Here is a 25,587-nt window from a genome sequence, read left to right as displayed (position 1 = left end):
CATAGCGGATTTTTGTTGTGCTATTGATATTTTATTATTAATAGCGGTTCTTGATATGCAATTGTAAATTTGTATTATAGCGTCGCCAAAATGATATTATAAGTTTTTAACTATAGCATTTTTTAAAATTAAATATAGCGATTTGTAATTACTATTGTCGTCTTCTATCAATAGCAATATTTGAACATTTCATTGCATTTTTTATATGCAATTGTTTCATTTTGTTTATAACAAATTTTATTTAATATTTTGATTTTTAAAATAATAGAGAATCAAAAAATGTAAAATAAAAATTAATTCTAATTAAAATTCGAAGAAAATTAAAATATTCGAAAATAAAAAATATATTCAATTCTCACAAATTTTCCATGCAAAAAAAATCAATCAGCAACTATAATTCCATCACAATCATCTCTAACACAAAAACTTTCATCATCAGACAATTGCTCTGTATCATCAAATTCCTGTGCGAGTAATGGTGCTCCGACAACGTCTTCCTCTGTCTCGAGTTCATGATATCCTCTCGGTGGTGCTCTCATAACAACATACCAAGGCGATTCTTCATCTTCTCTAGAGTAAAATACCTGTTTTGCTTGTGATGGTAGAATGTATGGATCTTGTAAATATGGCGTTTGGTTGACATGAAGATTGACAAGGGTGAAACCATCTTCTTCCTTAACACCGTAGCCTCTGTTCGCCCAATTACACTTGAATAAAGGAACGCTGAACATGTGGTAATCGAGAAGAATGATCTCTGTTATCACTCCATAATATGTGACCATATCGGCTGTATGTCTTGTATCTCTTGCAGAAGATCTACACATGCTGAAAGCTTCGTAAGTGACTCCACTATTCTGAGTCTTTCGCTTAACGGATTGTATGTGAAATCGGTTCCCGTTAATGACAAAACCTTTATTGGTATGAGCAGTAAACCTTGGTCCAAAGGCCAACCACCTCAGCTTCGTAGAATGCTCCTTTGAGTTAGAAGGTATCTAACAAGGATGTAAAACTGTGTGAGCTATGTGAATAGAAAAGTGAACAGATAGTGAAGTTGTACAAACCTTATTCTTCACCCATTCAGCAAATTGTTGGGTGTGATGCTTCCATAACAAAGTTTCATTTGTTGCTAATCGAACATCATTATCTTGCAGTTCTTGTAAGTGCTTCCTGGTTCTCATAACAAAGTAGAGAGTTATCAGACTGATAAAAAAATCTGAATTTGAGAGGGACAGTAGAACTTACTCAACATAGGGATCCATAATAGCCATATTCATCAAAACATATCGATGTGCTATGTCTCTATCTTTCTCTGAAAGAATAAGCTCTGTTCCCTTTTGCAGTGGTCGACCTTCAAGAACCATTCCATCAGACTGAATATCTTCATTACGGTTAAGTACTTCTTCAACGGGTACAGAATTCTTTAGGAACTCTAAACAAAAGGCTATGCATTCTCCAGCTAAGTACCCCTCAGCCATACATGCTTCTGGCCTAGCAAAATTCTTTACATATGCCTTGAGTGTTTTCATGTATCTACAGCTCAAACAATATAGCAATAGTTACAAACCTCAGTTGATCGGAAAAACAGTTCAGGATATAAACAATTTACATTACGCGAACAAAATGAAAACAAACCTCTCAAACGGATACATCCAACGAAAGTGCACAGGACCTCCCAAACGTGCCTCTCTTGCTAGGTGTAAAGGAAGGTGGAACATGATATCGAAGAGCGATGGAGGAAAGAACCGCTCGAGTTGGCACATTGTCTCCACAAACTCATTTTCCAAAGTTATCAGCTTCTCCGCGTCAATAGCACGCTGACACAATCTGTTGAAGTAGTTACATACTCGAGTTACTGCCACTCTTGGTCCTCTTGGAAGCAACCCTCGTAACGCAGCAGGTAACAGATTTTGGATTAGTACATGATGATCATGGGATTTAAGACTTCCAATCATAGGAGGGTTAATTGAAACAACATTTGCAATATTACCGCAGTAGCCGTCAGGGCCTCTAAACGCAGACAACCTTTGACAAAATATCTTTTTCTCTTCCTTACTGAGCCAATAAGTTGCTGGAGGCAAGTAGAATCTCTTTCCCCGTACCTGTGTGTGCAAGTTTTTCCGGATTCCAATATCTTCTAAGTCCTGTCTCGCTTTGAGGCCATCTTTTGACTTAGCACTCTGCATCAGCGTTGATAATAATGCATCAGACAAGTTCTTTTCCACGTGCATGACGTCGATGTTGTGACGCACCGGCAAATCCTAACACATTGAAAACAGAATGATCAGTTAATGGATAAACAAAATGTGACAATCGTATCTCAGTCTAACAATAGCTATAATACCTTCCAGTACGGTAAATCGAAGAATATTGATCGTTTCTTCCACCTCCATTGATCACTCGTTTCATCATTTTCTTCGTCTTCAGCCACCTCATCTTCTGAGACAACATTTCTCTTCCTTTTTTTTTTCTTTGCTAAAGATCTTCCAAAGTCATTCCTGAAGTTCTTTAGTGTTGCAAATATTTCTGCACCGGTTTGAATCCTGTTTGCAGTCCCCTTCTCCACTGTATTATCAAACCATCCTTTCCTGCGTCTGTAGTGATGTCCAGGGCTTAGTCGCTTCCTATTCCCCAAATACACATACTTGCGACTAAACTTGAGCCACCTATTTGGTGTATCCTTTCCACAAACATTGCATGCTTGTTTCCCTTTAACTTTACAACCTGCCAAACTACCTAGAGCCGGGTAGTCGCTTATAGTCCACAACAACATAGCTTTTAGTGTGAACTTCTCTTTCAGGAATGAGTCGTATACCTGAATCCCCTCACTCCACAATTCTTGTAAGTCTTCAACCAGTGGCTCTAGATAAACATCAATGTTGTTGCTCGGAGCCGTCGGTCCAGGGATCAACATAGTCAACATGACGTTCTCAGCCTTCATACACAGAGTTGGTGGCAAGTTGTAATTGACTAACAACACTGGCCAAGTACTATACTTTGTGTTCTGGATAGAGAAAGGGTTCATACCATCTGTTGACAGGCCGAGTCGAAGGTTTCTTGCTTCACTAGCAAACTCTGGCCACTTATTATTCACTTGAGCCCAAGATAACGAGTCAACAGGATGTCGCATTATACCATCTTCAGTGGCATTGTTGGCATGCCATCGCAAATCCTCAGCCATCCTTGCTGATCTAAACATCCTCTTGAATCTGTCTTTGATCGGAAAATACCGTAGGACCTTTGCAGGAATTCCTTTCTTTTCTTCATTACTGTGCTTATCAATTTCCCATCTAGAAGCACTACATCTTGGGCAGGTTTCCAACTCCTCATATTGCTTCCTATAGAGAATACAATCGTTCTTGCACGCATGAATCATTTCGTAGCCAAACCCAAAAATCTTCAAGAACTTCTTAATCGAATCAGTCGACTTTGGTAGTACATTACCTTCTGGTAGCATGTCATGTAATGCCGACAGTAGCTGATCAAAGTAAGCCTCTGACATTCCACTCTTTACTTTGATGCGGTAAAGGGCCATGATCGCAGAAACTTTGGTGTGCTTGCTACATGTCAAGTACAATGGAGTTTCAGCATCTCTCAACTTCTTCCTAAACTCCGAGTCTTCATCAGGTTCACCATGTACAGGCTCTCCTCCAGTGTCATCAGAAGGCGGTTCATCAGGTTCACCACTATCAAAATAAGCCGTCCTTAGCAAACCATAAGCCTCTGTTTCTGATTGAGGGACACTATCATTCATATCAGACCTTCTCTCACCATGAAGACTCCAACAAGAACTCCTCATATACTTCTTATCCATACCCCTAATCACAAGATGCTCCGTTACTTTGTCTAAAACTTGATGGGAAAGGTTTCTGCAGTGAGTACAGGGACATAATATTTCTGTCGGATCTCCTAACCTCCTCGCTGATGCAGTAACAAAGCCTGTTGCTCCTTCGAAATATTCGAGGCTAGCCCTATATATATATATAAGGAACAGAATCAGAACAAAAAATTTGGAACAGAAGAAGAACTCGTCATGAATTAAAATGTCGAAAAGATTACTACCTTGGAAGCCAAACCCATGCTTTTTCCATATCAGAACAATATAACTTCGAGGGAAATCGACTGAAACCTTCGATTTTCGAAAAGGAGGCGTCAGCAAAAGGAACTAAACCTAGATTTGAGTTATCGCAGAAGGAGAATGAACAGATCTCCGATGGAAAGACGGATATTGAAAGATTAAAAAATCAGATCCTACGGCTTCTATGAAGGCACGTCATCTATCCCCACCATTCCTTCTTATTGGTTTATGTACAATTCTATATTAATTTATTTTTAAATTACGAAAAATGCATAAAAATGATGGGAAATTATGTTATAAACACAATTTAAATTTGAATCCCTATATGATGATAGGGTTGAATCTCTATATGATGATATGGTTGAATCCCTTAAATTTGTTACAATATTGAATTAAATAAATAAAATCTAAATTGTATAAATTTTTATGAACAATTTATTTGTAAATTGTGATGGAACACTTAATTGTATAAATTATTGGTTTATGTACAATTCTATATTAATTATTTTTAAATTACGAAAAATGCATATGATGGGAAATTATGTGAATCCCTATATGATGATAGGGTTGAATCTCTATATGATGATATGGTTGAATCCCTTAAATTTGTTACAATAGGGTTGAATCCCTAAATAAACCCTAAAATCTAAATTGTATAAATTTTTATGAACAATTTATTTGTAAAAATTGTGATGGAACACTTAAATTGTATAAATTATTGGTTTATGTACAATTCTATATTAATTTATTTTTAAATTACGAAAAATGCATAAAAATGATGGGAAATTATGTTATAAACACAATTTAAATTTTTTGAATCCCTATATGATGATAGGGTTGAATCTCTATATGATGATATGGTTGAATCCCTTAAATTTGTTACAATAGGGTTGAATCCCTAAATAAACCCTAAAATCTAAATTGTATAAATTTTTATGAACAATTTATTTGTAAAAATTGTGATGGAACACTTAAATTGTATAAATTATTGGTTTATGTACAATTCTATATTAATTTATTTTTATGTAAAAATTTTAAAGGACAACTTATTTTTATAATTTATATATATGCCAAGCCTACATAATCTTATTAGAAATATGTCTTAACAACCAAACAAAATATGTCTTACAACCAAACAAGCAAAATATGTCTTAAAACAAAACAAGCATACTCCGATCCATAAATATGTCTTTGAGAACACTCGATCGAGTACATTTAAACATACAGAATCTTATCATTTGGCCAAGCCACTGTGCTGCCCACAGCATCTGATATGTCTTCCAGAAAAGAGTTTGGTCTCCATAGAGATGCATCTTCAATCAAGGCCACTTCAACCCAGACCCGACTTGCATTGGGACCTAACGGGACGTGATGGACTAAACACAATGGATCAGTACTACTTACTCTGCCTTCTGCGACTTTCCGTCCTGAGTTGTTGTGGTCCAACAAGATGCACTTCTTTTTACCACCTGAACGGGTGGAACTAGTGCTGCCACTTGGACTCTACAAGCACAACAAATACATCACACCAACTACATCTAAATAAGTTTGTAAAAGAGAGAAGTTTGTAAATTTACCAATGAAGGCCTTCTGACACTAGCTTCCCCTTCATCTTCAGGAACTTTAATTACTGATACATTATGGAGCGGCCATGCGATCTTTTCATTAACAGCATCACTCATTGTTGTCATGTCACTTGTTGGCCTCCATAGAAAAGCTTTCCCATTAATCACCTTAGCAACTCTCATAACTACAGCATTCGGACCCAAAGGAACATTGTTCACCATCTCATATGGGTCAGTCGAACCCATAAAACCTTCAGCGATTACCTCGACGCCCTTAACCCAATCGTAGATCTTGCACCTTTCAAGATCATCTACGGTAGTATTCTATATTGACAATGCATATGGTTAGTATCATGTTGAATTTTATAATACAAACGTAAGTATACGTGCTAATGGAATGACCTTTGATCTTAACACATCCGAGGAAACTGGATGGTTGTTCGATGCACTATCTAGTATCAGTTTATCAATTGGCCATGGAATTTTGCATCCCGCTGCTTCCTGAAGATTACGCACATCCGTAGTTGGCCTCCAAACAGATGCCTTCGGGTTTGATACCGACTTTACAACAACCGCCGCGGCGTTAGGACCAATCGGAATACGACCAATCTTGTATGTACCTTCAGCAGAGCAGAATTCTCCTTCAGCGACAACAACATCTTTTGACTCACACCAATCAAGTAGTTGAACTCTAGTTCCTTCTTTGTATACATAACTAGCCTCAGATGGAGAAACACAATCATCATTGTTTTTCTGTAAAAACATAAAATGAATCATTGATTTTATATCAATCAAGGAAATTCTACATTATATAACCAGTTAAAACTAAAGAAAATTCACCTTATTTCCAGCTAAGTCACGGACCAGAATCTTCAAGTCTTTAATCTCGCTTTCCAAGTCGGCAAGTTTGGAGTCTCTAGCTGACAAGAATGCTAGTTTCGTAGCAGTAATCCCTCTTCCCAACCCTCTGACTCGTCCAGGTTTGTCTACTCCCAACACTTGACTAACAGCATCTTCTTTTATATTAACACTGGATGTGGAGTCCATTTGACTATCAAGTGAAATTATTTTTTCCTGAGACAAACACAATATAAGTTATGGTCCTTTTCAATACCAAAAAGAGTAACTTAATTAATCAGACAATGAAACCTTACAATGGTTTCAGCAAACTCAGGTCTAACAGGTCTACCATCAGAGTGAGTGTGTCCTGCTATCCAGACCTTGCTCCGGCTAATCTTCTTAGGGTCTTCACTCTTTTTTTTCTACAAGAGTGATATATTGTTTTACTTATCAGTTTGTTCTATCTTCAGATATAATATAATTACATACTGTTACTTACCATTTCACAAGCTAGACGATTCATTCCTCTACGACTAGTGGTGTGAGGAATCTGAGCTCTCCTTAGTGCTCTGTACTTTTCACTCTTTGCCTACAATATTATTAAATCAAATTTGATCAATCAAATCTCCGAAGTAAACACTTAAAAACCAAATGCTCTGTATATTTCACCTTGAACACAGACGAAGTCCTACTCTTAACCCAAGCGCTCCAAACCTGAACAGATCGAATGTTGCTTGGTTTCAGTGCTGCTCTCTCTGTGGAGCTTTTTGCATTTCGCAGTTGTGATACAAGCCTTGACTTTCCAGATCTCCACAAACAGCCCATCTGTTTGAAGACTGAATCTTTTTGCCACTCTTCTTTCAAATCAAACCTCGCCTGCAGTAATGTATGCAAATGCCACACATTATAATCCTTACAAAGACATTATACAATAGACTTAAGGGCATATATATACCTGAATTTCCTCCCATAATGTGTCCTTTGTCTGCTTATCAAGATTCCTCCAATCATCAAGAAGTACAGTCACATGTTCGCGTACAAGGGGTCCAAGGAACGATGAAAGTGTCACTGATCCAGGACCTACATGTTCGCCAAGCTCAGTGAATGACACAGAAACCTTCTCTTGATGATCCTTGGCCACTTTACGCATCTTTGTGGGTCCTCTTTTCTTCTTTTGTTTTCCATCAGATGGCGATGCTTCTGCTCCTGAAATGCCATTCTCAGTTTCAATGTCAGCTTCTCTCGGCTGAGAAGGTTCTTGAGTAACTCCATTCTCAGGTTCCATGTCAGCTTCTCTCGACTGAGAAGGTTCTTGAGTAAATCCATTCTCAGGTTCCATGTCAGCTTCTCTCGGCTGAGAAGGTTCTTGAGTAACTCCATTTTCAGCTTCCATGTCAGCTTCTCTCGGCTGAGAAGGTTCTTCAGTAACTCCATTCTCAGACTGAGACTGTTCTTCAGCAATGACATTCTCAACTTCAATTTCCACATGTGGATCATCACCATCACCATCACCATCCGCCTCATTAACATCTTCAGAAACCTTTGTCGGGACTTCGTCAGCACTTTCTTGCCTTATCTCAATGTTTTCTTCTTCAATAGCAACTTCTTTTCCCTTATTTAACTTACGCATTTTCGTACTCTTTCTGGTTATCTCAATGAACTCTGTTTCTGCTTCCAGACCTTGGGAACGTCTGCTTCTTCTAACCATTCCTCCTCGTGTCTTCGGCCCCATGTTAATTTGTTCCTAAAAAAAAATCACTTTTGAGATCTATTGAGATAATAAGCAATCGATTAATTTTCATGATTGTAGATTGTAAAAATGGAAGACGATAGATACATATCTATTGAGATAATAAGCAATCGATTATTATCATGATGCATGCAAGTTAAAGAAGACAGAGATCAAAGAAGACAAACCTGAGATCGAAGAAGACAAAGAAGACAGAGATCGATGAAGACAAAGAAGACAGAGATCGATGATTCCGAAGGGGTCTCACGAAGAACACCTTGGGAGAGAAAATGCAGAGACGATATTCTTTTGTTTTAATGAAAAAGTACTAAATATTCTTTGCTTTGGTCAAAGATATATTTCCCACAAAATTTATCATTCGCGGGTTTTAATAAAAAAATAAGCGGTCGAGGATACCATAACGATTATTCTTTCTCAGTGCTATAATCTAAAGATCAAAATCCCAAAAACATGCGCGCTTGCAAATTTCATTTTGCCGCTCCAGATATAATAGCTTTTTACTTAAAGAAACGCTATTATATTTCTAGCCACAAACATACAATAGCACAAACTTCTTTTCCGCTATATTACATTGCTATTAAAACCCTTATTTCCTGTAGTGTGAACGATGAGTAAGATGTTTTTTTTGGTTAAACACTACAAGAAAACATAATCTTAACGAGGGCGGTTTTTCTCGTGAGTTCGTCGTAAAAGAGGAATTACGACGAATTAGCGAGGAACCACATTTGCTTGTTACTCATCTGTCGTAACATATATTTCCTCGCAAATTCGTTGTAACTTAGCGAGGAATATATTTCGTCGTAAAGACAAAGTAGATCATTTCGTCGTAAAGACCACGTCAATATTCCACGTAAGGAGGTCGCTATATTTTCTCGTAAATACCTCGAAACGAGTTCCTCGTAAACTACACGTAAATACCTTGAAAGTGTTTCCTCGCAAAATACACGTAACGACCACGAAAGGATTTCCTCGTAAAATACTCGTTTATCTTTCCTCGTTATTTTCTCGTAAATGTTTTCTCGTAAAATACTCGTTTGCTATTTCTCGTCATTTCCTCGTAAGGTTTCCACGTAAATAGGTCGTACATTAGCTACGAATTTACTTCGTTTTTATTATTTTGTCGCTGCCAACTCGTTACGCAGCTGAGCGGACTCTCTACGCAGCTCAGTGACTTCATCATCCCGTCGCTGACCATAAGACGATGTCGCTCTCGGAACATCGTTGACGGAACCAATCTCCAACGTCCGTCCCTTTTTTTTAGGAACAACCTTAAAAACAAAAAATAAATATTGTTAGTAAAAATTTAAAGTTATATTAAATGAATAATAAAAAATTAAAATTTTTGAAAATTTACCTCCTCGTAAATCTTATCTACTTCAAGTGTGGATAAGGTGACGGGTAATCCGTCGGTAGACTGCTGGGTCAGCTGAGTCTGGCGGTCTTCAACCCGAGCAACCACGTCGTTGTAGATTTGCTCGGACTTGCCATCTACAAATACGCCCGCCTTGTTCTTGTGGGTCCTCTCGTAAAGTTCCATAAGAGACGGGAGATGTCCCGTCTCTTTGGCCTAAAAAACATTTAAGAAAGTTAGAATAAAATATATATATTAAAAAATTTATTTAATAAAATATTTAATTACCATTTCCAAACGGACACCGGTGTGGGGTTTTTGGCCCGTAGTGTGAAGCATCGGTCCGTTTCCGTGCTCATCGACCGTGTTACGGGAGTTAGAGCAAGCCTGAGCGATTCTAATGGAATCAGGAAGGCGCCAATAACGGATGATGCCATCCCACACATCCGTGGTGAGCTCAGCGGGTTTGCCACGCTCATACCCCTTCACGATCCAGTCACCCTTCCAGTTGGAGACCGTGTCCAACAAGCGAACTTTCGCCTTCGCGTTAAACTTCTTCCTCACCCTCTCAGTGATCCCCAAGGCCCAATTATATTTTTGCTGTTGGAAAAAATAAATTAACAATTAGTTTTTTAGAAAGTATATATATAAATCATGAAAAAATTAAAGTATATATAATTAATTAATAGAAACTTACAGCGTAAATTTTGAACCACGTCTTTCTGACGTAGTGAGGCGTCTTACTCCAGTTCGGATGTGCCATGGAGAAGTAACCTTTGATCGTGTCGGTTACGTCCGATGCAAGACAACCGTCAACCCCCTACCTGGAAAATACAAATTTAAAATATAAATTATTTTTTAATGCTATAAAAGAATTTAAAACGAATTAAAAAAAAATTAATGCAACATACCACAAAGTTCCGTCCGGTCAGTCGGGGTCGATGACTGGTAAACCTTCTCTGCCTAGCAGACGGAGAATGTCCTCTACAGTGTACTGCGAGTAAGGAGCACTCGGAGGCACCATCAAATCGGGATAAATATCGGCGGCCTTCGGAGGTGCCATCGGAGGAGGCACATGAGGAGGCATCGTCGGACGAGCCATCGGGGAAGGTACATGAGGAGCCGATGGTGCACTAGAAGAAGTAAACCCAGAGACTCTCTGAGTGTACTGAGTCTCGGGGACAGTCTCCTGACCCGAAGAACCGGGGGCTGAAGAAGAGGCCGGGTCTAAACGACTACCCGGCTCACCGAAGATCTCTCTGTAATGGGCAGTAAGTCTTCCTTTTCGAACCTGAGAAAAAAATTAAATTTTTAAAATTAACATCAACAGTATATTTCCCAACATTATCCACCTAATGAACACTAAATAACATAAAATCCGTAAACCTATCTAAATTCCCTATACTAACCACCTAATCTACCCTAAACTAACCAAATTAGAGAGGCTTACCATTGCTACGAAGTGGAGAGGAAGTGGAGAGGAAGTAGAGAGGAAAGAAAGAGTGAGCGAGCAGTTACAAAGGCCCGTGTTTTTCAATACGAGGAAATTGCGAGGAATCACAAAGGCCCGTGTTTTTATATATGAGGTATTAACGACGATTTTACTTACGTGGAATTAACGAGCCTTGCTTTCCTATAAATATACCCACAACTCTCATTCTCAAACCACACACAAACTCCCAAATCACACTCTATCTCAAATCACATTCCTCAGCAAAATCCTATTCAAATTATAAATATTTGAAAAAATAGGAAAAGGAGAAGATATTAGAATTCATGTGGGCGAGACTTACGTATTATAATTGCTGGAAGTCTTGCCACATGTTAATCTGGTATTTTTCTCCTTTTTTTTTTCTAGTTTTTACACTACGAGGTATTTACGACGATTTCTGCTTACGTGGTATTTACGACGATTTCATCCAACGTGGTCTTTACGACGATTTGAGCTTACGTGGAATTAACGAGTGTTTTGTTTAAATCATTTTACGTGGTGTTTACGACGATTTCTGCTTACGTAAAATTAACGATTATTATGTTTAAATCCCTAAAATCCGAAACCTCTAAACTCCAAACCCCAAACCCCAAACCCCAAACCTGAAACCCCAAACCCCAAACCTCAAACCCCGAAACCTCTAAACCCCAAACCCCAAACCCCAAACCCCAAACCCCAAACCCGAAACCCCAAACCCCATATTCCAAACCCAAACCCCAAACCTGAAACTCCAAACCCCAAACCCCAAACTCCATATTCGTTATTTTCATATATTCCAAACTCCATCTTTATTTTTAAATTTCGTCGTTATTTCCTCGTTGGCTTACGAGGTATTTACGACGATTTCTGCTTACGTGGTATTTACGACGATTTCATCCAACGTGGTCTTTACGACGATTTGGGCTTACGTGGAATTAACGAGTGTTTTGTTTAAATCTTTTTACGTGGTGTTTACGACGATTTCTGCTTATGTGGAATTAATGAGTATTATGTTTAAATCCCTAAAATCCGAAACCTCTAAACCCCAAACCCCAAACCCCAAACCCAAAACCCCAAACCCAAAACCCCAAACCCCAAACCCCAAACCTCAAACCCCAAACCACAAACCTCAAACCCCGAAACCTCTAAACTCGAAACCCTAAACCCCAAACCCCAAACCCAAAACCCGAAACCCGAAACCCCAAACCCCAAATCCCATATTCCAAAACCCAAACCCCAAACCTGAAACCCCAAACCCCAAACCCCAAACCCCAAACTCCATATTCCTTTTTTTCATATATTCCAAACTCCATCTTTATTTTTAAATTTCGTCGTTATTTCCTCGTTGGCTTACGAGGTATTTACGACGATTTCTACTTACGTGGTATTGACGACGATTTCATCCAACGTGGTCTTTACGACGATTTGGGCTTACGTGGAATTAACGAGTGTTTTGTTTAAATCTTTTTACGTGGTGTTTACGACGATTTCTACTTACGTGGAATTAACGAGTATTATGTTTAAATCCCTAAAATCCGAAACCTCTAAACCCCAAACCCCAAACCCCAAACCCAAGCCCCAAACCTGAAACCCTAAACCCCAAACCTCAAACCCCGAAACCTCTAAACCCCAAACTCCAAACCCCAAACCCCAAACCCCATATTCCAAACCCCAAACCCCAAACCTGAAACCCCAAACCCCAGACCCCAAACTCCATATTCCTTATTTTCATATATTCCAAACTCCATCTTTATTTTTAAATTTCGTCGTTATTTCCTCGTTGGCTTACGAGGTATTTACGACGATTTCTGCTTACGTGGAATTTACGACGATTTCTTATACGTGGTCCTTACGAAGATTTGTGCTTACGTGGAATTAACGAGCCCCGCGTTCTTTATTTTAATATTTCGTCGTTATTTCCTCGTTGGCTTACAAGTCCTTAACGACGATTTGTTCTTACGTGGAATTAACGAGTGTTATGTTTAAATCCCTAGAATCCAAAACCCCAAACCCCATATTCCTTATTTTCTACTTCATATATTCCAAACCCCATCTTTATTTCCATTCCAAACCACAATTCCCACATTTGCTTATTCATAAAACAAACTCCCACATTACCTTATTCATAAAACAAACCCCACATTATCATATTCATAAAACAAACTCCCTCGTCTTATTCATAAAACAAATACATCAATCGGATACATCGACATTCTCGTCATCACTAGAAACATCATCATTTTCATTAAACTCGTCTTCAACAGCTTCGTCTGTGGCATCATCGGTAAGATCTTCGTACTCGTGATTATGCGGATCAATGAGAAGGATGTCATCAATTTCTTGTTCAGGTTCCTCGACTTCATTTATCTGTTCTTCTTGCAATGGTGGTTCTTTTCCACTGATAATTCGTCCTCGAGGTGTAACTTTGATCACTGCTAACCAATTTATACCTGAATCTCTCATCCGAGGGTATGGAAGGAAGCTAACTTGGTCTGCTTGTGAAGCTAAGATGAAAGGCTCGAATTTGTTGTACCTTCGTCCATCGTTGACATCAACTACACCGAATTTATTAGACCGAACACCTCTGTTGACGACGGGGTCGAACCATTCACATTTGAAGAGGACGCATTTCAGCTTCAGTATCCCTGGAAATTCGACATCAATAATCTCCGTCAAGATCCCGTAGAAATCTGTTTCCCCTTTCACACATATTCCATAGTTACTGGTCGCCCGCTGTCTACCATACTCATATGTATGAAAAGTATAGCCTCATGTGAAATACATCTGTGATGTGGTGACCTTTACAAGTGGAGATTGAATTACTTCGTGTAACCACTTAGGATAATCTGCATCGTCGTCGTCATAATCAACCTGCAAAAATAAAGAGAATGTTAATGAAATACAGATCATGTATGAAAAAAGAGTTTGAGTTAATACATGATTCCGCAACCACTTAATGAAGTGTTGATCTTTCCTTTTGTCTACGTCACTTGTGGATATACCAGGAAATGTTTCTTCGACTTGAGAAACAAATAGGCTGTAAAATCACATTTTATAGGAATGAATCTCTCGCAATTATACAATTAATTATACTTATATGTGTTTCGAAGTGTCAATATATGTTACCTTTCAAAATAACGCATCAATGGATCTTCGCAATTGAGTAGAATATAGGTGTGTGCACTATGAGCGTCTTGTTCACTCGACCACCAAACCTCTTTAGACTTCCCACCGAGTCGTCCAATCTGGTTAAAGATGTCTGGAACACCAGCAACTGCATATGTTGGCGCAACACCACCATCATCATATCTTCTTGGAGCTCTTCTCCGGGTACGTACTTTTGACGCAAAGTAGTACGATGTGAAGTGAGAAACTTCTTCCGTCAAACTTCCAGCAATTATAGAACCTTCAACTTTGGCGAGGTTCTTTGCTTTTTCCTTCAAATATTTCATGGCTCGCTCATACTGATACATCCATCCGTAATGTACAGGTCCACGAAGCAATGCCTCATATGGGAGGTGGACAGCTAGATGCTCCATGACGTCAAAAAATCCGGGAGGAAATATCTTCTCCAAGTTGCACAATAAGATGAGAATGTTCTCCTGAAGCTGTTCCACAACTTCTTCTTTAAGAGTACGTGTGCTCAGATCCCTGAAAAATGCTCCAATGCCTTTTATATTCCAAAAAAAATTAAACACATTGTTAGTTAATATTTTGTAAATTATTGTGATATAATACACTACGTACCTGCAAGTGCTTCATGTACGTTTGTTGGAAGTAGCTCCGCAAATGCAAAGGGCAGTAGTCGTTGCATAAAGACATGACAATCATGACTCTTCATCCCAGAGAACTTTTGACCCTTTTCAACACATCTAGAGAGATTCAAAACATACCCATCAGGGAACTTCACTTCTGATGCCACCCAGTTGAACAACACCGACTTTTTTTCTGAAGATAATCTGAATATCGGAACTGGAACTTGTCCATTGCTTTTAATATGTAACTCGCTTCTTGAGCAAATATCCGGCAAGTCCAACCTCGATTTTATGTTGTCTTTTGTCTTCCCTGGGACATTCAATATTGTATTCATGATGTTCTCAAAGAAATTCTTCTCTATATGCATCACATCGAGGTTGTGGCGCAGAAGAAGATCCTTCCAATATGGCAACTCCCAAAATATACTCTTCTCGTGCCAGTTGTGATGAACACCGTAAGAATCAGACATATTACGAGGGACATGCCAATTACCACCCCAACGAACTGTTTCGTTAGCTCCGTAGTAGTCGATTTGCGCTTCAATTTGTTCTCCAGTTAGATATGGAGGAGGAGTGTCTCTCACAACCCTTTTGTGCCTAAACAAATTATTGTTTCTTCGGTAAGGATGACCAATGGGAAGAAATCGACGGTGACAATCAAACCAACTTGTCTTCCTACCATTCTTCAGTTGAAACGCATCTGTCGTTCCATTACAATATGGACAAGCTAATCTTCCATGTGTAGTCCATCCAGACAACATCCCATAGGCAGGAAAATCACTTATGGTCCACAAAAGCATCGCTCGCATCGTAAAATTCGTCTTCGTTGAGCAGTCATACGTCCTCACCCCTGTTGACCACAAATCCTTCAACTCTTTTATCAGTGGTTGTAGGAAAACATCCAGGGACCTTTTTAGATGGTTCGGACCAGGTATTAATATGGTCAATAATAGCAACTCCCGTTGCATGCACATCTCCGGTGGCAGGTTGTATGGTGTAAGAAAGACTGGCCAGAATGAATATTGTCTCCCTGACATTCCGAACAGACTAAATCCATCTGTGCATAGTCCGAGATACACATTCTGGATATTGATAGCGAAATCCGGATGTACTTTGTTGAAATGTTTCCAGGCTCTTGCATCTGATGGATGAGTCATCTCACCATCCGTCTGAGTATGCTCGGCATGCCATCTCATCTTTCCAGCAGTTTGCTCTGATTGATACAATATTTTCAATATGTCTGTAATTGGTAGGTACCACATCCTTTGGTACGGTACCCTATTACGTCCCCATCCTTGCGGCTTGAATCGTGGCTTCTTGCAGAATCGACATTCTTCTAGCTTCTCATCATCTCCCCAATAGATCATGCAGTTGTCGATGCAAACATCTATCATCTCCGAAGGCAACCTAAGACTATAAACCAGTTTCTGAATCTCATAATAAGAATCATCAGACACATTGTCTTCCGGCAAATACTCTTTAAACAACTCCGCCCATTCGTTCATGCAACTTTCAGGTAGATTGTGATCAGTTTTAATATTCATCATTCTAGCAGCTAACGACAATTTAGAGAGACCTTCTCTACAACCACTGTAAAGTGGTTGATTCGCCGCGTCTAACATTTCGTAAAACTTTTTTGCATCTATATTAGGTTCTTCATCTTCATCATGAGCTACGAATGCATCAGCTACCATATCATGAACCCTATCATAATCTATCATCTCCTCCTGATGGTAACTATGTTCATTATGCAAATGATGATCAACCGATTCTTTTTCCTGAAAATTGCTATTACTACTACTAGCTTCATTCTGATCATAATTAAAACCTTCTCCATGTTGAAACCAGATATAGTAATTTGGCGTGAAACCTCTATTTATTAAATGCTTCCAAACATTTTCACGGTTTGCCAGTTTCGAATTGTTGCATTTCCGACAAGGACAGAACATCTTACCACTTTCTTGGGCGAGCGGTGTTGAATCTGCTTGATGCCTAAATGTCTCCAGACCCGCAAGGTATTCTTTCGTCACTCTCCCGTTAGCATCTCTATGCATATACATCCACTTCCGCAACTTGTAAATAGTCCCGGAGCCAGCCATTTTTTTTTCTTTCACGTTTTTTGTTGTTGGTGTGTTTAAAATGATGTTCAAACATCCATATTTATAGGAAATTTCGAATCTGGTAGTTGTAATTTTCCTATGAATTTACGACGAAAATTCATTAGGTGGCAAAAAAAAAACGTGTAACACCTACAAAGTTGGTGGATTCAAAATTTTCTCGCTAAATACACGTAAACTATTTTCTCGTAAATAACACGCAAAGTTTACGTCGTATTTACGAGGAAATAGTTTTTCCTCGTAAAATACTCGTCAAATTACATCCACTTTACGACGAAACACTTTTGTCGTTACGTTACGAGGAAATAACGATGACTTTAGTTTTCCACGTAAGTTCCTCGTAAAATCGACGTAAATTTACGAGGATTGTTTTTCCTCTGTAAATTTTCTCGTTAAGCATGTGTTTTCTTGTAGGGAAAGTCGATAAGTTGTAAGTGGGTTTTCATTATAAACAAAGCAAAGATTGCGTCTAAGAAGAAAGTCGAAGAGACACTAAAACCGCATGATTTATATAATCAAAGATAAGGTAAAAAGAGTATAAGCAAGATTCGAGACTGACTGGATTGATGATGCAGTTAAAAATGTCAACGCCGTGATCCCAATCACAAAGAAGAGACTATGCTTGAGAGTCAAAAAGATTCTGCATGACCACCAAGAATCAAGAAATAGCTTCGGATCAATGCTTTAAAGTGCCAGTTTTTTGTTGGATTCAACAATTTTTGTCGACTAGTGCTTACTGCAAATCCAACAACGCACACCCCTTTTTCGACTGAACAAGCAGATTACTTCTAACAATCTTTACAAGCCACAATACATACCCCGCTATCAATGCATGTTTCGGGTTTTGCAAATAGTCAAGTATTGTCCTTTTGAAAAAAATCAAAACGTAGACAACCCCCTTCCCCTTTTATATCAATGTAATCAGACGAAAGGATCATACAATGATTCAGTTTTACAACCAAACCTTTTATCGAACATGAAATTTTTTTGGCAAATCAAAGGTCACCTTTAGATAACTAAATGTACAAACTTAACACCCAAACAAAAATAAAAACAAAATGAAAACGCTGATGAATAAAAACATTGATCTATTATTTATCATGGACATCGGAACTAGACATTTTGCAGAAATGATATTTAAATCGGCGATCAATTTTTCAACAACGTTGGCTAATCGATAACATCACCAGATTTACAATAACACACATTACATCTAATCCCAAACAACAAAAAAAAAAAAAAAAAACCTAACATTTCCGAGTCCATTTCGAAGAAGGCAGCGAGGAGGAATGTTTAACGACTCTCTTGATTTTCAGGTGGACCAGCCAGTCTCATTCGTCCACGTGGATTTACGCCATCACAATTGAAGGGATCGGGCAAGCTGTGAAGGGTTGACGATACCTGGCATGAAGGCCCCGTCTGCCCTGAGGATATCAGCTACCTCCACATATCTCCTCCGTTTATAATCACTCGGCTCCATATCATGGCTCGCCTTATTCTTCCTCGCCTCGGATCGAGCCGGATTCCACTGCTCTCCGAAGAGTGTGCCTTTGTTGAGATACTCGTGCGCCATATAACCCGCGAGGAGCTGATTCGGACCGGCGGCGGTCGGTGGAGCAACGGTTTGAGTTTTCTTGAGGATTGATTTCGGCGGCGGCGGCGCTGGTGGATTTGTTTCGCCGGTGGTCTCCGTCGGTTTCTCAGCGACACTCGGGAGAATTCGTTTGTCTGACGTCAGCATACGACGTGGCGGAAGGCGCATCGTTTTGGTATTCATGGCCGTTTGTTATTGGATGATTGCCACGTCAGCAGTGTGTAAAATATATAACTACCGCGGTGAAACGGCTGTTTTGAAATAAATCAGATGGATGGATAATTTAATCAGAGATGATGAATATTTTATTAGAGTTTATCTCTCTTTTTTAAATCAACTATATAATATTTAGAAGTGGAGAGAGAAAGCGAGGTTAGACGCTGAGAGAGGGAGAGAGAAAAAGAGTGAAAGGGCAAAGGGACTCTGTAGGGTTAGGACAGTATATATACAGGTACGATGCAAGCTCTACCCCTTAATTTACGATTATACCATATATGTAATGACTTAAACACCCTCCCTTCTTTACCATATCTTCTAGTTTACCATAACAAGTCACGCATATATTCAAAGGTTTGGGGGTAAAGAAAAGGAATCTCCTCTTTTGGATTTGTTTTTTCTTTTGGGTCAACAGATTTGTTTTCTATTTAATATCGATTATTGTTTTCTGTAAGGTAATAAAATCTAATATACTTAATATTGTTGGCAAAAAAAAAATCTAATAAGTAATTCACTTAATTCTGTCCTAAGGCAACAATTATAGTATGTTCGCTAATCTATTTTATATATAATAATAAAATATGTTACTATCAAATTTGCTTGATGAAAATTGTATTTTTCTTTCTAAAATAAGAGAAAAGAAAATTAACTTTTTGTATATTTAATAATAGAATTAATACTTATCGGCATGTAGTCTAATCAAACTATCTAGGTATTTGTTGTCGACTCCTTATATTATTAATATTACATTCATAAAATTACATAGTTTTGGTTTCTATTTCTTGTTTGTTTAGATCTCTAGAACACATGAAGAAAAGTAAGTTGATCCTTCCTTGAGATCTCTAGGAGGTCTTGTACCATTGAGTGGATTTATGTGTTACGGACTCCTTCGATGGTCATTTCAGTGTTGAATCGATTTAACTCATCTATAAGCATTTTTCAGCACTTAGAAAAACAACTTGCTTAAAGCCTAACGTTCTTCAACATTGCTTGAGCTTCTACTTCCAATGCGGTATTAGTTGGTCGGATTGCAGATGGACTTTTGAAGATGATGGATGCCTTCTTTGCTATATAAGGACTAACCTATTTCTCTAGGCTCATCTGAGCCTTTTCATAAAGCATCAACAAGGCAATAGTATGGATAGTAGTGTAATACCTGCTCATACTCTCTCTACAAACGTGAGGATATAATATGTTGATCCTATTATTTTTTTGTAGTTTGCTTCCTACCATTGCTGATAGTCTCTTAATGCACCATGTACCACATGTAGAATATGCTCCATTTTATGTTGAAAGATTATATTGTTTCTCATTCTCCATATTTTCCAGCCTACAAAAAAATTTTAAACTTCTCTTGGGTCTTTTTTGGTCTGAGCCAGTAGCACTTTCATATTTTAGAGGATAGTTTCCTGGTTTAAGTCTAGTGCTTTACACTCAGGAGGCACAAGAGACCATGTCTCCTTCAATACTCTAAAGGTAAACATCAGGTCATTTTGGGTTTCATGTTCCTCTCCACACACTTGGCAAGTGCTATCAATTTTACTCCTCTTTTCTTCAAGATTTTCTGCAGCTGCCATTCCTTGATGAACTAGTTTCCACCAAACTACTTTAACCTTTGGTGGTAAATTAAGCTTCCATATAGTTAAGCAGAGTTGGTTCATTCCATCTGTGATTGAACTATTCCCATCATTGTGTTGAAGTGTTTGATTTGACAGTTGCTTCTGAAGATTGTATCTAGACTTGCCCGTGTATTCCCCTGTTTTTGTGAAGCACCAAATAAGGATATCTTGAATATCAAATAGGGTAGGTCTTAGATTCAGAACATAGCTCGGGTATTCTCTATTCATTATGCTTTGTATCAGTTTCACATTCCATTCTTTAGTATGTCGAAGAAAGAGTTGATTTACCTTAAGATGTTGATGCGTTAAGATGTTGTGCCAGTAGCAGGAACAACATGCTTGTTCTGAACAATACTGCACCAGGCAAAACTAGAGGTTTGATAGCGTCTAGCTTGCAAGAAATAAGTATTACAAATATATTTGGCTTTAAACACTCGTACCGTTAATGTAATAGGATTTATGTAGATTCTCCATCCTTGTTTGGCTAGCAAAGCCAGATTAAAATCCTCCATATCTCTTATTCCTAGACCTCCATTCTTTTTTGAAACTGTAATCTTGTTCCAACATATCCAAGAAATTTATTTATATCTTTTTGCGAGGACCACCAAAAACTCCTCATACATGATGTGATTTCTTTTAGAAGCCCTTTTGGGAAAAGAAAGCAGGACATTGCACAGCGGCATAGGTGGGTAATCCTGTGATTACAGATTTTTAAAAGATCTTTCTCTGCTTGACTAAGGAATTTATTATACCGGCTATCCAACTTATTTAAATCTTTCTTTGCTTAATATATTCAAAAGCCTATTTTCTTCTACCCGTATTCTTTCCAGAAATCCTAGATATTTTCTAAACCCTCCTATTTTATTTAGAGAAATTTCCTAGAATGTCGTTTTTTAAATTTTTGTCACAAAAATAACTTCAAAAAAGAAAATGACCAAAATAAGTTTTATTAAAGGGTAAAAATGTATTTTAACCATAGGGTTAACTAATCTAGACTTAGGGTTTAAAGTTAAAAAGTGAAGTTTTGGGGATATGGTTTCAAATTTAAAAAAATAAAAAATAAATATTAAAAATTTTAAAATAAAAACATAAATGCTTTTTTTGTGACAAAAACTTAAAAATGGCTATTTGAGAGAATTGACATTTTATTTATCCATGTCCTAGCTTTTAAATCGTTAGTATATATTTAAGGACCTTTGGAGGATGTGATTGCCGATTTCCGGTAGAAACATTCATGTCCAGAGAATTTTTGATATATTGTAAGCGTATCCATTAGTGTTTGAGATTCATGCCCCGTAGCTCTGGAAAACACAAATGAATCACAGAAAAAAAAAACAAGTGAGAGATAGCTGGACCTCTTCTTGAAGCTTTGTATCCATGAAGCCGACTTTCTTGGATTCTCTTTTTAATGAGTCTTGACAATGCTTATGTGCAGATGATATACATATAAGGCAAAATTGGTCTCCTTGTCTTATTCCTCTTTGAGGTGTAAGGGTTTTTGTTGGCTCTCCATTAATAAGAACCGAGTAGCTCATTGTTGACATACAAGCATATATCTACCTACACCATGTATCGCTAAATCCCACTTTTCTCATCATATCATCTAGAAAACACATTACATTTTGTCAAATGCTTTAGATATATCTAACTTCATGGCCATAAACTTGGTTTTCAGATTCTGTGTATGAAGCGAATGCATTAGCTCATTAGCAATAAGCACATTATCAGTGCTCAATCTACCCGGAATAAAAGCTGATTGTTTCTCAGAAATTATCCTATGCAACTATGGTTTCAGTCTCTTTGCCAATATCTTTGAAATAATTTTATAAGCTAGAGAGACTAATAGGAATATAGTATTTAATGGTAACATGTGAGTCTGTTTTTGTGATTAAGCAGATGCGAGTATGATTGATTTTTTTGTTTAAATAATGATTCTAAAGGAACAGCTTAACATGGAAAAGCACACCTGACTTTATGATGTTTCAATGCTAACTAAAGAATCCTGAGTTCATGGTGTCTGGACAAGGCGCCTTATCAGGATTAATAGCAAAAGCTACACTTTCTATCTTTTTCTCTGTTACTTCCATGGTCAAGACATCATTCATCTCATATGTTATGACAGTAGGAACACAAACATGGTAGAATAGATGTATCAGTTGTATTACTATTTTCTTCGTATTGTATTGTATTATTTTTACCTTCTATATTTTATTATGTATTTAATTGATTTTTAATATTATATTTTAGAAGTTGTCTATTGATAAAAATTAATTATTGAGACTAAAATGTCATAGCTGAATTACTCCACTAAAACTATTATTTTAGTTACACTTTTTATAATTATTCCTAAGTTTAGCAATTTCTTGTTAATTTATTAATCTATAATGTTTGGTTGTTTTATTTTATTTTATATATATATTCACTTTTGTTAGTTCATTGTTATATTTCATCTAAATATATTCATTCTTTTTTTTTACAATGAACGGTTATTCTATTATTCAAATTTGAAATGACCTAGTTAACTAGACCACGATACAACAACCAATGTAGCAGAGTGCTCTATGAAAAGATTTTGCAATTTTAACTAAAGAGTCCGCAATTCCATTTTGTGCACTTGGAATATGGCATATCTTGAAGTCCGTAAAGCATATTTTCATTGTCTTTATCGCCTCAAATACAGTTGCAAAACTTGGCCAAGTGTGAGGCTCCTCGTGATCATATCCTTATAATCTGTCCCAAAGCTTTGAAGTTGTAGCATGCTCTCCATTATCCATCACAGTGCTTCCACTTCCGAATGTAAGGCAATCTCTCGCCTTCTTAAGTTTCGCGTCCCCATAAGTTGTATATTTCCCAGGCTATCATTCCAGACTCAACCGCAACCACTGAACTAATCTGTGGAAATCCATAAACCATCCACCATACAAATATTTTCTAAGCATATGACTTGGGATTCTCATTACGATGGTCCTGTAGAACGTGAGGTACCATCTCATTCGCATTAAACCAAGCTTGGCACTCACTTTCCGCATATTGGACTAGCTCCATAGAATACTTGTCGATCCCCCTAAAAAGTTTATCATTTCGAACCTTCAAGATACACCAGATTATCCATGGGTAAGGATCTTTGTCCAGTTCTGGTTCAATAAAGCTATTATTCCTCCAGAAAGATAATCCATATTCGCATAAATGCTTGATAGCGGAAAGATATCAGGATTAGATGGTGTGGTCGATGGGGACCATACTTGCAAGGCTGGAGGACATTCAAATATCGCATGAGTAACAATTTATTTTGGTTCCCCACATCTTGGGCAGTAATTATCGCATCTCATATTACTGCGTGTCAGATTTCACGTTACAACCACATGTCATGTTAGGAGTTGCCACATAAGATGACATATCTTTTGAGTTGCTTTTACTTCCAAACAAAAACTTGAAGTTTGACTATAATGGGCTTCACGATCTCCATTTCTTCATCAGCTCTCATTAGGTTCTGAGCTATCCAGTATCCAGAATATTTAACCGTGCTCTAAATATATTTATTCATGCTGATATGAACTGAAAGTTTTATTTTTATTTTTTTGTATGTTTTGTGACAATGAATTCATGTCTGTATACTATTTAAATTTATTGACAGGTATTTATAATTGATAAACCCTAAAACAAAGAGAATAAAAAAGTTAACCTTTGAGATCACCAATTGAAACCATCTCGTTGGTTGGAGGCTGAATCTATTGAAATAATTCTATATATGCTCTGTGTTATGAAAATTGATATGGAATGAAACTAATATGATCTATGGAAATTTGGTTTAAGATTAATTTTGGTAGCCTGCTAAATATACTTTGTTAACCAATAACTTATAAACAGGCATTGTTTGGTTTGGTTAACCAAAATTACATGCCTATGTTCAACAATATCAATTTATCATCAAACGTCCAACAGTGTATCTAACTTGCTGTGTTCTCTATAACAAGTCATTAGGAGGAAAAAATGTAGGTAACTAAATATAGTCATCTCGATAGGTGCCAATCAGACTCTACAAGGAGCTATATTAATCTATATATTCGTGAAAATTATATTAGGGTGCTTGCACGATTTTTCTAATTAGAGTAGCTGGTTTTTACATTAGACTATCAATCGTCTGTCTATAGTAAATTAAATGGGAAATTAGATTTAATTAGTCAACGAAACCTAAAAACAACGAACTAATTAATGTTACAATTTTTTGACTAAAATCAGGACGTAACATAGACAACAAAACAGAGGAACATAATTGTAGAGAAAAATTTGTATGCCAACTATAGAAATTACTTTGGAAATCTTGAACAAACTAAAAGGTAATATTAATTCTTCCGAGGCCAAAAAATTAACATAAAAGGAAAGAAAAAAGAATTGAATACGTTGAGAGACAAATACTCCCTCCGTTCTTTAAAAATACATATTATAGAAAAACATTTTGTTTCAAAAAGATCTATTTTTTACATTTTCAATACATGTTTTATTAACTAATTGCAAACTTCAAAAAACTTAATTGCACTAATTGATTTTTTATTGGCTTAAAATTATGGAAAAAAAATAAACACAAAAAACTATGCAAATTTAATGTGTTTTATTAAAATGTGTGAAAAAAATTAGAATATGAATCTTTTAGGAACAGAAGGGATATGGCAAAGACAGACAATTCAAAGTTTTAATGACGACGCGTCTAGCTTACTTAAATAATTAATGCGCATAATGTTTGGCTAAGTCCTACCATTTTTTTAAGACATGTTTTTTTTTAATTATTAGAAATTCCATCTTCTTCAAATTTGACAATGGTATGAAATTATCCAATCGTATTGAAAATGAGACATTTAACCAGAAATATACTTAAATCTAGCCAAATATTCTAAGCGTAGGCAAAATCTACTATCTTCAACAATATAGAATACACCAGATGCTATATAGAATGATTACTTACACAGCTCCAAAGAGATTTTGAGAATCTTGATATAATATAATCGAAGTTGCAAAACTTGAAAAAATAAGATTAGAAAAGACTCATTATAAACCCGATTGTTAATAAGCTTGATAAATACTTAAAATAGAGAAGACAAAATCTGGGTTGTGACTTGTGAATTTTATACTATATACATAAACAGCAGATACCTTACTCAATTTATTCTTTTGTCAAAGTGAACAGCGCGTTTATGAACTGAGTTTGATAGTATATTAGGCAAACAGCTGAAAAAGTA

General features: G+C 37.1%; 3 protein-coding genes across 4 annotated transcripts; all 3 read right to left on the bottom strand.

Annotated features, from left to right (window-relative positions):
- Positions 1 to 280: 280 nt before the first annotated feature.
- LOC125590288 lies at positions 281 to 4,207 on the bottom strand. Of its 2 annotated transcripts, XM_048763739.1 has the most exons (7): positions 4,060 to 4,207; positions 2,342 to 3,968; positions 1,988 to 2,258; positions 1,633 to 1,882; positions 1,243 to 1,530; positions 1,062 to 1,167; positions 281 to 992 (listed from the first exon to the last, which is right to left on the bottom strand). In XM_048763739.1, exons 1-7 carry the CDS (start codon positions 4,086 to 4,088, stop codon positions 381 to 383), a joined length of 3,183 nt encoding a protein of 1,060 aa, XP_048619696.1. In that variant the 5' UTR covers positions 4,089 to 4,207; the 3' UTR covers positions 281 to 380. The 2 variants fall into 2 exon arrangements, with proteins under 2 accessions (XP_048619696.1, XP_048619695.1); XM_048763738.1 differs by having other exon boundaries at positions 1,633 to 2,258.
- Positions 4,208 to 5,141: 934 nt separating this feature from the next.
- Positions 5,142 to 8,824, bottom strand: LOC125574971. Its single transcript, XM_048763737.1, has 9 exons — positions 8,398 to 8,824; positions 7,436 to 8,224; positions 7,150 to 7,356; positions 6,980 to 7,069; positions 6,795 to 6,902; positions 6,481 to 6,714; positions 6,043 to 6,393; positions 5,653 to 5,964; positions 5,142 to 5,578 (listed from the first exon to the last, which is right to left on the bottom strand). Exons 2-9 carry the CDS (start codon positions 8,210 to 8,212, stop codon positions 5,291 to 5,293), a joined length of 2,367 nt encoding a protein of 788 aa, XP_048619694.1. The 5' UTR covers positions 8,213 to 8,224; positions 8,398 to 8,824; the 3' UTR covers positions 5,142 to 5,290.
- Positions 8,825 to 17,997: 9,173 nt separating this feature from the next.
- On the bottom strand, positions 17,998 to 18,948 carry BNAC07G17630D. Its single transcript, XM_013849873.3, has one exon. It carries the CDS (start codon positions 18,699 to 18,701, stop codon positions 18,282 to 18,284), a length of 420 nt encoding a protein of 139 aa, XP_013705327.1. The 5' UTR covers positions 18,702 to 18,948; the 3' UTR covers positions 17,998 to 18,281.
- Positions 18,949 to 25,587: the final 6,639 nt, after the last annotated feature.

Source organism: Brassica napus, chromosome C7, assembly GCF_020379485.1.
Source record: "Brassica napus cultivar Da-Ae chromosome C7, Da-Ae, whole genome shotgun sequence".
NCBI classification, from domain to species: Eukaryota; Viridiplantae; Streptophyta; class Magnoliopsida; order Brassicales; family Brassicaceae; genus Brassica; species Brassica napus.
This window is presented reverse-complemented; position numbering and strand designations above follow the sequence as displayed.